Source organism: Oncorhynchus gorbuscha, linkage group LG09 (genome assembly GCF_021184085.1).
Source record: "Oncorhynchus gorbuscha isolate QuinsamMale2020 ecotype Even-year linkage group LG09, OgorEven_v1.0, whole genome shotgun sequence".
Lineage (NCBI taxonomy): Eukaryota > Metazoa > Chordata > Actinopteri > Salmoniformes > Salmonidae > Oncorhynchus > Oncorhynchus gorbuscha.
Window position 1 is genome coordinate 17,591,307 of NC_060181.1, and position 17,305 is coordinate 17,608,611.

General features: G+C 44.3%; 1 protein-coding gene across 3 annotated transcripts; it reads right to left on the bottom strand.

Annotated features, from left to right (window-relative positions):
* Nucleotides 1–49: 49 nt before the first annotated feature.
* Nucleotides 50–11,147, bottom strand: LOC124042709 (deleted in azoospermia-like). Of its 3 annotated transcripts, none has more exons than XR_006840193.1 (10): nt 10,266–10,830; nt 9,331–9,453; nt 9,162–9,253; nt 9,013–9,064; nt 8,842–8,908; nt 8,363–8,502; nt 7,984–8,064; nt 7,604–7,654; nt 1,586–1,688; nt 50–964 (listed from the first exon to the last, which is right to left on the bottom strand). XR_006840193.1 is itself a non-coding variant. In XM_046360803.1 (10 exons), the coding sequence occupies exons 2-9, from the start codon at nt 9,370–9,372 to the stop codon at nt 1,618–1,620; spliced, it is 561 nt and encodes a 186-aa protein (XP_046216759.1). In that variant the 5' UTR covers nt 9,373–9,453; nt 10,860–11,147; the 3' UTR covers nt 50–964; nt 1,586–1,617. The 3 variants fall into 3 exon arrangements, 2 of the variants coding, with proteins under 2 accessions (XP_046216759.1, XP_046216758.1); XM_046360803.1 differs by lacking the exon at nt 10,266–10,830 and adding an exon at nt 10,860–11,147 and having other exon boundaries at nt 1,586–1,653; XM_046360802.1 differs by having other exon boundaries at nt 1,586–1,653; nt 10,266–10,832.
* Nucleotides 11,148–17,305: the final 6,158 nt, after the last annotated feature.

The following is a 17,305-nucleotide window of genomic DNA, read 5'->3' on the forward strand; positions in this document are numbered from 1 at the left end:
AGTTCACTACTGTTGCTCAGGGTTCTAGTCAAAAGTAGTGCACTAAATAAGGACAAGGGTGCCATTTGGTACGCAACCTAAGAAACATTGGCCACAATAAAAGGATTCATAACTTTGTAAACAGCAACACTCAAGATGATATCAGTGCATCCCAATTGTAAATACACTAACATCAATTCAATTAACCCCTCAACAAAAAAAACAGACAGGCACTTCTAATTCACTGAAGTAAATCGAAATAAAAAGGTGATTTAAGTAGCGTAAGACAAGAACTGTCAAGAAATTATATAAAAAGAGCACTAAGGCAACAGGAGTGCCTGAAAAATAATGTGCCCGTGTTGTGCCCAATTCTGCCCACAATAATTTGATGCATTAGTTTCTTAAATCAGAGGAAGATGGGGATGGAAACTTGAATTAATAATAGAAGTCAAAATCAACACTACTTTAAAAGGGTCATTTGTTGTGTTACAAATCTATGTACAGAAGCCCAGCAAAAAGCTTACACCCAAACAAACTGACATTAAAAAACTTTCAATATAGTCAAACATAAAATATAAAAATATGCAGATGAGCTTAAAAGTATTTTCTTTTTGGGGGTTATCAAAACCAACCCCCACCCCCCCCAAAAAATAACAAATAAATGTAAAAAAGGCATTGCTCTGTGCTGTAAACAAGCTGAAGCTCCAAAATCACTTCCGCTCTTCCCTGCGTTAGTGTTTGAGATGGGTTGAAAGCGGTCCAAACGCCAGGACCATGGTCCTAGCCAAGCAAACACGGTCACAGTGACCACGCCCATCGGGTGCAGGTGCAAGTGTCGAGCCGCCGTGGTCGGGTCTCAAAGTGAGCAAGAGATGTCGTAGAGAGAAAGCATCCTGAAAGTGTATATTTTTAAAGTCTATTGCTGCTAGCTCTCTAAAGGCCAGGATGTCACCGTGTGCTCCAGTCTGCATGGAGACGTCGCCCCCTTGTGGTGGTGAGGAATAACAAGCATTCAGTCAACTATCATCAGCTAGGATTCTAGAGCTTTTTCCCCAATGGGAGAATATTCATTGCATTTATTTTATTCCTTGCGTCCTTTCCGCGCCTCCTTCTCAAAACCCATTGGGTTACCTCGTCCTCAAATTGCATTGGAAAATAAGACCTGAGGGGCAGGACCTTGGTCCATCTCCTCCAATTTGATTGAGAAGGAGGCAAGGAGATAGGATGCGAGGAATCACAAGACAAATTGAGACTGTCCACATAGTCTGACAACTAGAGGAAAGAGAATAGAGTATGTTCCTCAAGATGGACATATTCTGCCATCATCCCTGACAATACACAGACAAACTAGAGATAATTCACTAATTGAGCATTCGAATCAGCACTTTGAACACTTGCTCCACAATCACTAATTACGTAGAAATGACTGAAGAATGGAGGGAGAACAATTGAGAAGAATTGTAAGAACAATGAAGAGATGGAGAAAGAGTTGATAGAAATGGCAGATGAGATACAGGAGGGAGGGGGAAGATGGATAGAAAGATTAGCAGAACAAAAAGAGACAGAAATCAGGAGGGTCTGTGTGTGTGTGTGTGTGTTCGTTCACCTGGTACAGCAGGAGGGTCAGTGGGCTGTGGACTACAGCAGAGTCTGGACTCCGCAGTCCACAAAGTTCTGGAAACGGGGCATCACATCACATAATGAGCCGGCTGAAACAACCACAGTGAACCTTAACACAGGAACTACTACAGCAAACACACCCTTGGCAGAAAATCAGTCATCCTTAGCCAACACATGAATTACTGCAAATACGGATACACACTGGCAGGCAGATGGTTGATATTATATCCGCTTAAAGCACTCACACCAACATGACAATATAGGCTTTTCCCAACATTGCCACCTAGTAGTCATTACTCGATCAGATGACAGAATACACATCAGGGATGGGCAACTGGTTGCCTGGAAACTTCACGTTGAATTGAATTATACGTCGGGCTGAAATGAGCATTTGAGTCAGGGCATTTTTCCTGCCACGACTTCTACAAGTCAGAATGTTGAATAAAATGATACTTTAACGGTTGTCCGTGTGGTTCGTCCATTTGACAGTAGGAATGTGAGACAATATATCCACAGGAAAGTATAATTATTACATCAACGTTTCAAAGCACTGGTAGTGCATTCAGATTTTGATCAGCTGAAGCATGCGCAGAACCATGAAAACACAGACACGGGCTCTGCAAGTATGCATGAGTCTCGTGCATGTATTTTTTGCTTGTGCACTTGCTTCAGTTGATAAATCTGAACGCACTACCAGCGCTTTGAAACGTTGATATAATTAGACTTTCCTATGGATATACAGTGCATTCATAAAGTATTCAGACCCCTTCCCCTTTTCCACATTTTGTTACGTTACAGCCTTATTACAAACAGGATTAAATACATGTTTCCCCCTCACCAATCTACACACAATACCCCATAATGACAAAGCGAAAACAGGTTTAGAATGCTTGAAAAATAAAAAACAGATACCTTATTCACATAAGTATTCAGACTCTTTGCTTTGAGACTCGAAATGGAGCTCAGGTGCATCCTGTTTCCATTGATCATCCTTGAGATGTTTCTACAACTTGAGTCCACCAGTGGTAAATTCAATTGATTGAACATGATTTGGAAAGGCACATACCTGTCTATATAAGGTTCCACAGCTGACAGTGCATGTCAGAGTAAAAACCAAGCCATGATGTCGAAGGAATTGTTTGTTGAGCTCCGAGACAGGATTGTGTTGAGGCACAGACCTGGGAAAGGATACCAAAACATTTCTGCAGCAATGAGGATCCCCAATAACAGTGGACTGGCCTCTATCATTCTTAAATGGATGAAGTTTGGAACCACCTAGATTCTTCCTAAAGCTGACCACCCAGCCAAACTGAGCAATCGGGGGAGAAAGGCCTTGGTTAGGGAGGTGACCCCGATGGTCACTCTGACAGAACTCCAGAGTTGCACTGTGGAGATGGAAGAACCTTCCAGAAGGACAACCATCTCTGCAGCACTCCACCAATCAGGCCTTTATGGTAGAGAGGCCAGACGGAAGCCTCTCCTTAGTAAAAGGCACGACAGCCCATTTGGTTCTCTGGTCGGAAGTAACCAAGATGGAACTTTCTGGCCTGAATGCCAAGTGTCAATTCTGGAGGAAACCTGGCACCATCCCTAAGTTGAAGCATGGTGGTAGCATCATCATGCTGTGGGGATGTTTTCAGTGGCAGGGACTGGGAGACTAGTCAGGATCGAGGCAAAGATGAACGGAGAAAAGTACAGAGATCCTTGATGAAAACCTTCTCCAGAGTGCTCAGGACATCAGAACTGGGGCGAAGGTTACAACGATCCTAAGCACACAGCCATGACAATGCAGGAGTAGCTTCGGGACAAGTCTCTGAATGTCCTTGACTGGCCCAGCCTCAGCCTGGATTTGAAACCAATCTAACATCTCTGGAGATCCCTGAAAATAGCTGTACAGTGACGCTCCCCATCCAACCTGACAGAGCTTGAGAGGATCTGCAGAGAAGAATGGGAGAAAGTCCCCAAATACAGGTGTGCCAAGCTTGTAGTATCATGCCCAAGAAGTCTCAAGGCTTTAATCACTGCCAAAGGTGCTTCAAAAATGTACTGAGTAAAGGCTCTGAATACTTTTGTAAATGTTATATCAGTTTTTGAAATGTAATAAATTTGCAAGAATTTCTAAAAACATGTTTTTTCTTTGCCATTATGGGGCATTGTGTGTAGATCGAGAAAAAGAAGAAGAATTGAATCTATTTTAGAATAAGGCTGTTACGTAACAAAATGTGGAAAAGGTCAAGGGGTCTGAATACTTTCTGAATGCATTGTATTCTCTCATTCCTACTGCCAAATGGATCAACCGCACAGACAATCGGTAAAGTACATAAAAAAATATAATTTTATTCAACATTCTGGCTTGTAGAAGTCTTGAGACGAAACAGAAATTTCTGCCCAACGTAAAATTCAATGCCAGGTTTCCAGGCAAGGCAACTGATGGTCCGTGCGGAACGCAGTCGGGGTCTTAACTTACTGTTGAGAGTTAAAATAGTGGTGTAATTATTTTTGGGGGGGGATTGTGCGCCAGCTGTGGTTCCGTGGTACCAGCGAGATGTGTCGTAGCCCATCTGGCTTTCCGTGGTACCAGCGAGATGTGTCGTAGGCCATCTGGCTTTCCATGGTACCAGCGAGATGTGTCGTAGCCCATCTGCCTTTCCGTGGTACCAGCGAGATGTGTCTTAGCCCATCTGGCTTTCCGTGGTACCAGCGAGATGTGTCTTAGCCCATCTGGCTTTCCGTGGTAGCCAGCCCATCTGCCTTTCCGTGGTTCCAGATGTGTCTTAGCCCATCTGGCTTTCCGTGGTACCAGCGAGATGTGTCTTAGCCCATCTGCCTTTCCGTGGTACCAGCGAGATGTGTCTTAGCCCATCTGCCTTTCCGTGGTACCAGCGAGATGTGTCTTAGCCCATCTGGCTTTCCGTGGTACCAGCGAGATGTGTAGTAGCCTAGGCCTATCTGGCTCTCTGTGTGTCTGTGTGCTCCAAAGCATGCAGATGGAGCAAGTGACAGTCAATGAGCCTTGCTGCAGTGCAACTCTGCACTCCTCAGAACTGGATAAGTATAAACTCATTCACATTTCCCCCCTTCATCCTCCTCTCTTATTTAGGCCTAGGCTGCTATATGCGTTGTAGGTAGGTTGCACACTGCTAGGATAACATGGAAATAGGCCTAGGGCAACTACACATTTATTTCATAAGCTTTCCTCAGCTGTAGTCATAGTTCTCTTTTCACTCATTAGATTTTTCCATCTTGGTATTTTTTCTCAATTTCATTTGTCATTGAAATATATTTGTCATTCAAAATAAATCTGTGAATGAGAATAGCATATTACGGTGGAAATTACAAGACTATGTTATACTAATTAAATAATGAAGTTTCATTATTTTGAGGAAATATAAAAGTCTCTCCTTTTGATTACAATAATTCCACCACAATAGACTCCGATGTTCATAATTATTCCCATTTATAAGCTGCAATTTTAGTTAAAAATGATTTTTATTTTGAGAATAGTTTGATTACAAAAACAATCCTGATGTTCATAATTATTCTTTATATTCATCTTAAAGTTTTTATGATATTTCAATTAATAGGACAAGGCTTTTGGTTGTTTGGCTCACTAGGATAAGGACAGATTTTTTTCCTGCCAGATGCATGCATCATTACTGTCTAACGCTTTGCGCAACTGTAAGGTTTGTTCAAATTTCTCATTAGATTTTTATATCTTGCTATTGTTTCTTCTCTCTCGCTCTCATTTTTACCTTAGGCCTCCCATGTGAAATTATTCAAAAGCAACTTAAAACTTTGAGACATCTAACGGAGTTCATTGTTTGATCATGAAATCTAGCATGCATTAAATTAAAAGTGGCTTAAAACCCTTTAGAACCAATAGTGGTGGTCAACAGCCTTTCTTTAAATTGCTATAGCAGCCGCGAATGTCCTTGTTTTTCTAACAATAATATCTGTCTATCGCAAAATTAACTTGCTAACAAACTGTTGTCATATTCGCATGGCTGTTAGCATACCCTGTTTCTGGTTGATGATGTCATTTGACTTTAGAAAAAATATACAAAAATAAACGTATTTACCAAATGATGGTGCCGAAGCAACGATGACTTTTCACTGTGGAAGAGGCTGTATCCATGTTGGTTTGTGATAAGGATTTCGGACACGTACTTGCACTTTGAAAGCGATGATGTCGAGGTGAGTGAAACAAGTCAACAGCAGATATACGTTTGGCGTTGTTGATGTTTGATGCTGTAAAACTTGGGGAGTAGCAAATCCTGTCATGATCACTTGGTTGGTACAGCAAGTACAGGCGAGCACATAAGCGTGGAGCAGGAGCTCCAATGGTTGCTCTCTGACTCATGGAAATAGTTGCAGTGTTTAGCTGTATATAGATTCTCTCAAATGTTGTGCACAAATTTGTTTACATCCCTGTTAGTGAGCATTTTTCCTTTGCCAAGATAATCCATCCACCTGACAGGTGTGGCATATCAAGAAGTTGATTAAACAGAATGATAGTTACAGGTGCACCTTGTGCTGGGGGCAATAAAAGGCCACTCTAAAATGTGCAGTTTTGTCACAATGACACAGATGTCTCAAGCTTTGAATGAGCGTGTAATTGGCATGCTGACTGCAGGAATGTCCACCAGACCTGTTGCCAAATAATTTAATCTTTATTTCTCTACCGCGGATCACGTGTAACCACACCATCCCAGGACCTCCACATCCAGCTTCTTCACCTACGGGATCATCTGAGACCAGCCAACCGGACAGCTGATGAAACTGTGGGTTTGCACTGTCAGAAACAGTCTCAGGGAAGCTCATCCAAGTGCTCCTCATCCTCACCAGGATCTTGACCCGACTGCAGTTTAGCGTCATAACCGACTTCAGTGGGCAAATGCTCACCTTCGATGGCCACTGGCCTGCTAGAGAAGTGTGCTCTTCATGGATGAATCCCGGTTTCAACCGTTCTGGCCAGATGGCAGACAACGTGTATGGCGTTGTGTGGGTGAGAGATTTGCTGAGGTTGTGAACAGAGTGCCCCATGGTGGCGGTGGGGTTATAGTATGGGCAGGCATAAGCTACGGACAACGGACACAATTGCAGACATCGTGATGAGATCCTAAGATCCATTGTCGTGCCATTTATCCCTCGCCATCACCTCATGTTTCAGCATGATAATGCATGAGAGTTAATCTGTTGTTGTTTTTTTTATAGTGAGGGTCTTCACACAGTGAATGACAAAATGAGTTATTCTTACTGACATGACTGTGGTGTCATTAAAGAGGTTGTGCTCTTTAAAAAAACAGGTTAATTGTTATTTGTTCTTTGTTTTTGCACAAGGTATGTTTGTTTGAAATTCTGAGTATTCTACAGCAGCGGCCTAAAATTCTATTGGGATCTAAAGGGTTAATAGGCCAAGTCAGATTCATATCAAATGGACAGAAAATAGACCATTTGGGCTTCTATAACGATAAGACATCGGAGTGTCCCCTATAAAAACAGACGTTGGCTATTGGCCCTTATCATTTGAAAGAGAAAAATATAGATTTAGCTAGATCTACATTGTTCTCTTGCTTTGTGTAAATATAAAATATTTATTGAAATGGGCTATAGCAAATGGGAATATAGCCAATTTACTACCCTGCTGTATGCTGCCACTGCCAATTCTGATTGGAGTAATTGTTTCATATTGCGATTTTTTTTACTTGCCCATTCAGACAACTTAAATCTATATTCTGGTTGTCCATCATTTTTTAAAAATCATATATTATTTTTATTTTTTTACTTGCCCCAGAATGCTGACGAGCCCTGGCATGTATGGGTATGGAACTCATGATGATTTTAGATTTTTTTGTGGCCCCACCCCCATCAAAGTTGCCCATCCCTGATACAGATAAGATGGTAAAAACGTCACATCTACATAGCTTTTCCAATCAGTTAAAATCAAATATTGGGGATGCATCTTAGCAGTTTGCAAAACGTAGTCATTCAGAGGAAGTGTCACCTGGTTGATGAGCCGTGTCCTCTGCTCTCCAGTCCAGTGTGGTGAGGCGTACTGGGAGAGGAGAGCAGGAGTCAAAAGGTCAATACATACATGTCTAAAATGCATCCCTTTCCTCAATAAGTTATATGGGGAGAGGAACGAGTGTGTTTATCATGCTATGGTACAGTATCAAAACAGATGTATGTGTGTGGTCTCTAGCATGTCACGCATGTATATTAGTTTGGATTAGTGTTGAGGAATTGGTCACGTTGTAGTGCATGTTTTCATACCAATCGCCACTAAGAGTTCTCCAGGGAACAATACATTTATTCAATGAATACGTTATCCCCCGCAAAAAAAGGTTATCTGCCTGCATGAGTGTGTTTGGTTTGTTTGTTTACCTGGTACGCGTAATTGGTTTGCGAGTAGCGCATGGGCATCTGTGGAATCATGACTCCTGGAAAGCCGTTGTACGAGTAAGGCTGAGAAGAGAGGAAGGAGAAAACCGCAGTGTCAAAGGTAGATGTACGCAAAGTTCTATCTGCAACGTTCCACAAGGTTTGCCTGCTGAACATGGGTCTGGTGTGCTGGGCGGGCAGGTTGGGGTTGGTGCACTTTTGGGACCACTATTAGTTCTAAAGTGTGAACTGATTCAATCCCATCTCGCAACACAGTGCTTGCGTCCCAAATGGCACCCTGGTTAAAAGTAGTGCACTTCACAGGGAATAGGGTGACATTTAAGACACACTTAGTGGCTTTGGGGTAATGACAGGCCCTTACCTGGAAGTAGGGATTGCCGCCATTGAGTACAGGTGAAGGCTGAGCCATGCCCCCGCCCATAGGAGAGCAGCAGGTGCAGTAGATGTACTGGGAGGGGGATATCCAGGGGGCCTGATCAACCAGGTGAGACGGCATGGAACCTGGGCGGGTAAACAAATGAACAAACCTTCATCCTCATTCTAGGCTGACTATAATTAAAGACATGCCAGGTCTCACAATGCCTAGATGGGTGTTTGAAATTTCAACTAACCACTAGTAATTTGATATAGCAATTTGACGGCCGACTGCAGTCGATCTGGCATGCAACCATTGGTTGATGCAATGCAATGTCTGCAATGTGGTCGACGTAAAACACGTTTAGCCACAACCCAGACTTCTGTTGTGGCAATGGATTACTAAAGGCAAGGAGCCGAAGACATAAGAAAATGTTGAGACTACGACATATCAATGGACCAAATGCACACAAGCAACACACTCACGTGAGCTCCTTTCCTTCATGATTGCTGGACCCAGCTTGAGTTTCCTCCCTTTAAAACTGATCTGTTGCTACAGAGTAAACATGGTGAAGACGAAACACATTAGCTTGTGAGCAGAGTGAAGGCAAAGTTTGAAAGACTTGAATGTGACCATGTTAAATAAATTACCCTTACTTCAATGATGGTTTGGATGTCAACGTCTTCATTGAAGTAAACAAATCCATAACTACACAAAGTCAAAGAGTGACATTGTTCCATAAGACAATGTTTACGTGGATGCACTTTTCTTGAATAAAGGTGGAGCCTACTAATTTGGGACTTACCCTTTGCAGATACCTCCACGGTAAGTGATGATTTTCACTTCCTTCACGGCACCAAATCTCGCAAAGAAGTCACGGATTTCATTCTCATCCACCTGGAAAGGACAATATGAGCACGTTAGATAATGACGATGTATCCCAATCCATTTGGAAATTATTTGAGCTTACTCACCTTCATGTCGATTCCTCCAACAAAAAGTGTGTTTGGAGTCATTTTACCTTCAGGTAAAATATAACCATTTGACAGCTTCAAACTTGCGGAAGTCTGACATCCGTTGCTCTGTTTCTGGATATCCTGGAAGAAATTAAAGTAGCTAGACATTGGTCATACCAGTTGCCTTTCACTTTTCTACAAAGTCTAATCACAACATGCTCAAGTGGGCAGAAAGATTGTAGCCATCTCAGAGTAAGCCTCATCATCAGATGGATAATCTATTGATCCAGCTAGCTATCTCAGTCACAGGTGAAAGGAATGAGTTATACCATGTGCTCAACCATTCTATCCAGGATAGAACGTCAAGAAGGCAAGGGGAACTCAGAGGGCAATCCACTTCTATTTCAGCCATCAGGGTATTGCCATTGTCCAACCATTCCCGGCTAGTTAGTTCCTAACTAACTTACCTATAGAAAAACTTGATAAGCTAAAGTTAACTATACCAAATTATTATTATTCATATGTGACAAAACTAGCTAGCTAGTTAGCCAGCCAGGTAATGAACGATTGCCTATCTTGGATGGCCGGGCCCTAGCTTGCTAGCGTAACAAAGACACAAAGGAGCAACTAACTTTAGCTAGCTAGGTACGTTATGTTATTAACTAGAAAACGTGGTCGTTTATTGGAGGGAAAATTATTAAATAGTTAACTAAACGACCTAGCTATAATGTTATGAGCTGAATTTATCAAGCATGAGAACAGACGATACACTACTTTCATTTTAAGTATATTTAACTTGCTAGCTAACCTAGAAATGTGATATATAGCTTGCTGACTTTAGCCAACTCACTCCTGAGAAATTGGACAGTGATTTTTTGTTCTCTTATTCCTTACTTAAAAATTATACATATGTTTGGGTAATTCTCAAAACAATGATGTAGCTAGCTACTCACCATTTCTAAAACCGTTAAAACAGAATAAATTAAACACACTGCCGCGCAAACTTTCCCCGCTTGAAGTGCACGAAAAAACGTTGAACCGATTGCCAAAAGCGATACGCCACGCGCCAGCTTACATTTGCTGAACCTAATTGGGATGTTCCAAAAAGTACATTGGTTGCTTTTGTGTGTTTTTATTCTGTTGTTTTTTTTAACGTGTAATTTCGTTACACGAGTAATACTGTCGGGAAAAAAAGGTTAAAACTATTTTGGGGTGTATTCTTTAAATAATTACATCTGATATCAAGCGTCTAGATTTCATCTCCCTCCGCAAATAAAATATAATGAACCAGGTAGGGAGCAGGTCTCGAACCCTCAACCCTCTGTCCAACGCTCTGTCGACTGTGCCACAAAAGCATCCTCTATATCAGCGTTTATAAACCCAGAGTCGTTACGCTACTCCAGCCTTTCAAATAGCGCATCATCTCTAGTCTGCGACTCAACGTTTTATAGGAACGCGCTCACCGGTCAAGCACACGACTCAACATTTTATAGGAACGCGCTCACCGGTCAAGCACACGACTCAACGTTTTATAGGAACGCGCTCACCGGTCAAGCACACGCACAGTCGTGGATGCAAGGTCCGATCAATTCTGACACCAATGTAATGAAACAGCAGAGAGCAGGTCTCGATCCCTCAACGTCCTAGCCCGACGTCCAGCGGGCTATCGACTGTGCTGCAAAATCATGCTCAAGCGGCAGAGTCGATATCCGCGCTTATAAACCCAGGGTTCTTACAATAGGTTTCACAAAGAGCAAGAATGTAGCTGACGTTAGCTGTTTCAAGTGTGTGAAAGTATAGGATTGTTCACAAATGGCGCCTGTGTTGACATTCAGCAGCAACTCCATTGCAACAAATAACTAATTAACCGCAATGTGGCATTAAGTACAGTAATCAAATCCATTCCTTTGATGACATTTAGCTAATCAGAGTCAGGTCTTGATCAACCGAGCTACCACATGATATTGCTGAGGGAGAGTAAAATCTAAGATTTTTTACAACTAACCAAAGATAGACCATAACCTGACGTTTCCAATGAGCAAATTAATCGTAATGGGCAGAACAAGGAATGAGATGGGCAAAGCCAAGCACGCGCTATTGAGATCCTATTTGCGCGTTCCAGCAATTATTTGGACATTCCCGAAAGGGAACGACTACTATTATGTCAAATGCGCGGGTGCAATAACTCAATTCGCCCTTGTACTCCTAAACGCATTTTTTTTGTGTAACTTTGGCAAAGGGTAAAGTCCACAAAATGCAGTTCACTCTGTTTGTTACAGATTGTAGTTTTGGAAATAGAAAACTGTATGGACATCAAATGTTTAATCGGTGAGAAAATTGGCAGAATCTTAGCCAAAATCAATTTCGCTCCATCATCTCCCACTGCTGGTCACTAGGCTCCCGCTCATCACCATATGTGGTAGAGAGTGGAAACGCCAAACAGATGCTTCACATTTACACATCCGGTGAAATATTTGTTTTTTACTCGTTAGCAGCTGCCAAGGCAAAAGCCTGGGGTCCAGCAAAATTAAGGCCGTTTATACAATTTAAAAAAACATTACAGTACATTCACATATTTAAATACCTGTCTCATTGTTCTATCTGGTGACATGCAGGACAGGCGTGACTCTAGTCTAGACAGGGTTAGGGTGTCCCCTTGTGTCTGCATTTCATGCGGTTGAGTTCCTATCAGAGCTCCCAACAAATGGCCACTAGAGTTCACTATAGATTCACTGTTGAATGTGTCCTGTTAGTTGTGTGTGTGTGTGTGTGTGTGTGAAGGGGGGATTCCCAATCGCAAACTACTTTGATTGATGTAAAACCTTTTTGATGCTTCATGTTGTATTTATTTAGAATTCACTGCACATAACTTAACTGCATCTAAGTAGCATCACTAGCAAACCCCTTGTTTTACTACCAGTCGTTAAGTTCATAGAGAACCAAAATAGTATGTGTTCTATGTACATATTCTCCATCAGTCAACTTCTCTGGGTGAAATAAAAAAGTAAAGAACTGTTCATCTTTTCCATTCACTTCACAAGCCCCCTTTGATCCATGTTGGAAATGACGTGGAAACAACGTTGATTCATTCAGTGTGTGCCCAGTGGGATGGATGTCCTCCAAATGTCAAACAGGCCATACTGATAGTTCCCCTGAGTGCTCCCTCTCTCAATGACACACCAGGGACTGGGTGGAGTATATAGATTGGAGTAAACACACACACACCAGCCCATTGCCTTTTAAGCATAAGTGCCAAAAAGGAGTGTGGGAGTGAAATCCCTTGGGAAAATGATCACACACTGTGGCTATTGATTATTGATTTGGAATTGAGACCCATGTAGACTAATGACATATTTGCCAACATGCTCTAATTAGCATTCCATTCCCCTTCATCAGTACAAGCTATGGTCCAATAATCCAGCAGATATGAGAGAGCATGGAATATCTAGGGTTCCTATGTATCAAGCGTCTTAAAGTAAGAGTTCGATTTAGCATCAGTTTTGCTTTTTAGAGCACAATGAAAAAAGTTACATGGACAGGGAAGACCTGATCTCAGATCAGTACTCCTATATGGAATTATTTTGTAGGCCTAAAAGTTAAAAGGCTGATACAGATGTCAGCATATTACCCAAGACAGTGTAATAATTATGACATTATAGAATATTGGAGGCTCTCTAGCTGCATTTTGAAGTGTGTCATGAATTCAACTGATCATCGAGCCCATCTAGGTGTACAAACGTGTCACGAGGGACTGGGTGTGTGATGTAAGAATCAGGCGCAGAGAGCAGAGAGTTCCACAGCGAAAAAGTGCACTTTAATATGGCACCAAAATCCAATGCCCAAAACACAAGGCGCGAAAAATACTGACCAACCCAAAACACAGGGTACACGGTCTGGAGCACGAACACACCCAACGACAACAACACGTAACACAAAATCAATCCTGCACAAAACAAGGGCGGGTTCACTAGCCTTAATAACATTTACATTACATTTAAGTCATTTAGCAGACGCTCTTATCCAGAGCGACTTACAAATTGGTGCATTCACCTTATGACATCCAGTGGAACAGTCACTTTACAATAGTGCATCTAAATCTTAAAGGGGGGTGAGAAGGATTACTTATCCTATCCTAGGTATTCCTTAAAGAGGTGGGGTTTCAGGTGTCTCCGGAAGGTGGTGATTGACTCCGCTGTCCTGGCGTCGTGAGGGAGTTTGTTCCACCATTGGGGGGCCAGAGCAGCGAACAGTTTTGACTGGGCTGAGCGGGAACTGTACTTCCTCAGTGGTAGGGAGGCGAGCAGGCCAGAGGTGGATGAACGCAGTGCCCTTGTTTGGGTGTAGGGCCTGATCAGAGCCTGGAGGTACTGAGGTGCCGTTCCCCTCACAGCTCCGTAGGCAAGCACCATGGTCTTGTAGCGGATGAGAGCTTCAACTGGAAGCCAGTGGAGAGAGCTGAGCAGCGGGGTGACGTGAGAGAACTTGGGAAGGTTGAACACCAGACGGGCTGCGGCGTTCTGGATGAGTTGTAGGGGTTTAATGGCACAGGCAGGGAGCCCAGCCAACAGCGAGTTGCAGTAATCCAGACGGGAGATGACAAGTGCCTGGATTAGGACCTGCGCCGCTTCCTGTGTGAGGCAGGGTCGTACTCTGCGGATGTTGTAGAGCATGAACCTACAGGAACGGGCCACCGCTTTGATGTTAGTTGAGAACGACAGGGTGTTGTCCAGGATCACGCCAAGGTTCTTAGCGCTCTGGCAGGAGGACACAATGGAGTTGTCAACCGTGATGGCGAGATCATGGAACGGGCAGTCCTTCCCCGGGAGGAAGAGCAGCTCCGTCTTGCCGAGGTTCAGCTTGAGGTGGTGATCCGTCATCCACACTGATATGTCTGCCAGACATGCAGAGATGCGATTCGCCACCTGGTCATCAGAAGGGGGAAAGGAGAAGATTAATTGTGTGTCGTCTGCATAGCAATGATAGGAGAGACCATGTGAGGTTATGACAGAGCCAAGTTACTTGGTGTATAGCGAGAATAGGAGAGGGCCTAGAACAGAGCCCTGGGGGACACCAGTGGTGAGAGCGCGTGGTGAGGAGACAGATTCTCGCCACGCCACCTGGTAGGAGCGACCTGTCAGGTAGGACGCAATCCAAGCGTGGGCCGCGCCGGAGATGCCCAACTCGGAGAGGGTGGAGAGGAGGATCTGATGGTTCACAGTATCGAAGGCAGCCGATAGGTCTAGAAGGATGAGAGCAGAGGAGAGAGAGTTAGCTTTAGCAGTGCGGAGCGCCTCCGTGATACAGAGAAGAGCAGTCTCAGTTGAATGACTAGTCTTGAAACCTGACTGATTTGGATCAAGAAGGTCATTCAGAGAGAGATAGCGGGAGAGCTGGCCAAGGACGGCACGTTCAAGAGTTTTGGAGAGAAAAGAAAGAAGGGATACTGGTCTGTAGTTGTTGACATCGGAGGGATCGAGTGTAGGTTTTCAGAAGGGGTGCAACTCTCGCTCTCTTGAAGACGGAAGGGACGTAGCCAGCGGTCAGGGATGAGTTGATGAGCGAGGTGAGGTAAGGGAGAAGGTCTCCGGAAATGGTCTGGAGAAGAGAGGAGGGGATAGGGTCAAGCGGGCAGGTTGTTGGGCGGCCGGCCGTCACAAGACACGAGATTTCATCTGGAGAGAAAGGGGAGAAAGAGGTCAGAGCACAGGGTAGGGCAGTGTGAGCAGAACCAGCGGTGTCGTTTGACTTAGCAAACGAGGATCGGATGTCGTCGACCTTCTTTTCAAAATGGTCATCTGCAGAGAGGGAGGAGGGGGGGGAGGGGGAGGAGGATTCAGGAGGGAGGAGAAGGTGGCAAAGAGCTTCCTAGGGTTAGAGGCAGATGCTTGGAATTTAGAGTGGTAGAAAGTGGCTTTAGCAGCAGAGACAGAGGAGGAAAATGTAGAGAGGAGGGAGTGAAAGGATGCCAGGTCCGCAGGGAGGCGAGTTTTCCTCCATTTCCGCTCGGCTGCCCGGAGCCCTGTTCTGTGAGCTCGCAATGAGTCGTCGAGCCACGGAGCGGGAGGGGAGGACCGAGCCGGCCTGGAGGATAGGGGACATAGAGAGTCAAAGGATGCAGAAAGGGAGGAGAGGAGGGTTGAGGAGGCAGAATCAGGAGATAGGTTGGAGAAGGTTTGAGCAGAGGGAAGAGATGATAGGATGGAAGAGGAGAGAGTAGCGGGGGAGAGAGAGCGAAGGTTGGGACGTCGCGATACCATCTGAGTAGGGGCAGTGTGGGAGGTGTTGGATGAGAGCGAGAGGGAAAAGGATACAAGGTAGTGGTCGGAGACTTGGAGGGGAGTTGCAATGAGGTTAGTGGAAGAACAGCATCTAGTAAAGATGAGGTCGAGCGTATTGCCTGTCTTGTGAGTAGGGGGGGAAGGTGAGAGGGTGAGGTCAAAAGAGGAGAGGAGTGGAAAGGAGGCAGAGAGGAATGAGTCAAAGGTAGACGTGGGGAGGTTAAAGTCGCCCAGAACTGTGAGAGGTGAGCCGTCCTCAGGAAAGGAGCTTATCAAGGCATCAAGCTCATTGATGAACTCTCCGAGGGAACCTGGAGGGCGATAAATGATAAGGATGTTAAGCTTGAAAGGGCTGGTAACTGTGACAGCATGGAATTCAAAGGAGGCGATAGACAGATGGGTAAGGGGAGAAACAGAGAATGACCACTTGGGAGAGATGAGGATCCCGGTGCCACCACCCCGCTGACCAGAAGCTCTCGGGGTGTGCGAGAACACGTGGGTGGACGAAGAGAGAGCAGTAGGAGTAGCAGTGTTGTCTGTGGTGATCCAAGGTTTCCGTCAGTGCCAAGAAGTCGAGGGACTGGAGGGAGGCATAGGCTGAGATGAACTCTGCCTTGTTGGCCGCAGATCGGCAGTTCCAGAGGCTACCGGAGACCTGGAACTCCACGTGGGTCGTGCGCGCTGGGACCACCAGATTAGGGTGGCCGCGGCCACGCGGTGTGGAGCGTTTGTATGGTCTGTGCAGAGAGGAGAGAACAGGGATAGACGGACACATAGTTGACAGGCTACAGAAGAGGCTACGCTAATGCAAAGGAGATTGGAATGACAAGTGGACTACACGTCTCGAATGTTCAGAAAGTTAAGCTTACGTAGCAAGAATCTTATTGACTAAAATGATTAAAATGATACAGTACTGCTGAAGTAGGCTAGCTGGCAGTGGCTGCGTTGTTGACTTTGTAGGCTAGCTGGCAGTGGCTGCGTTGTTGACACTACACTAATCAAGTCGTTCCGTTGAGTGTAATAGTTTCTACAGTGCTGCTATTCGGGGGCTAGCTGGCTAGCTAGCAGTGTTGATTACGTTACGTTGCGTTAAAAGAACGACAATAGCTGGCTAGCTAACCTAGAAAATCGCTCTAGACTACACAATTATTTTTGATACAAAGACGGCTATGTAGCTAGCTACGATCAAACAAATCAAGGAAGCACATCAGAAAAACACAATTAGACACAGGTGCAACTAATAAGACAAAACAAACAGAAAAAAGGATCGGTGGCGGCTAGTAGGCCGAGCACCGCCCGAACAGGCAGGGGAGCCAACTTCGGCGGAAGTCGACAAAACGAGTCACTGCAAGGAGCAGAACAGAGATTGTTCCTTTTGCACTTATAGGTCTTGGATGCCCCTGTGGCAACTTGTATTTGCAGGAATAGGTTGGTGTTTTTTTGTTTTGAAGGAAGAACAAAATAAAGCACAAGATATTTATTCAATGCATCTGGCTGGTATTTACCCTTGAAGAAGAAAGGCTCCATAATAATGCCCCTCAGAAGCCCAGCTAATGCAATTTATTGTGTTATTCATCCCATGACATTCAATTCAACTTATTTTTAAAAGGGCATCAAATATGGGTTGCTATACAAAAGACAATGAGGACATTTGCAGCAGATCAGTGCAGATCAGAAAAGAGCAACTTGTGCAATTTTCCCAACAGAATAGAAGT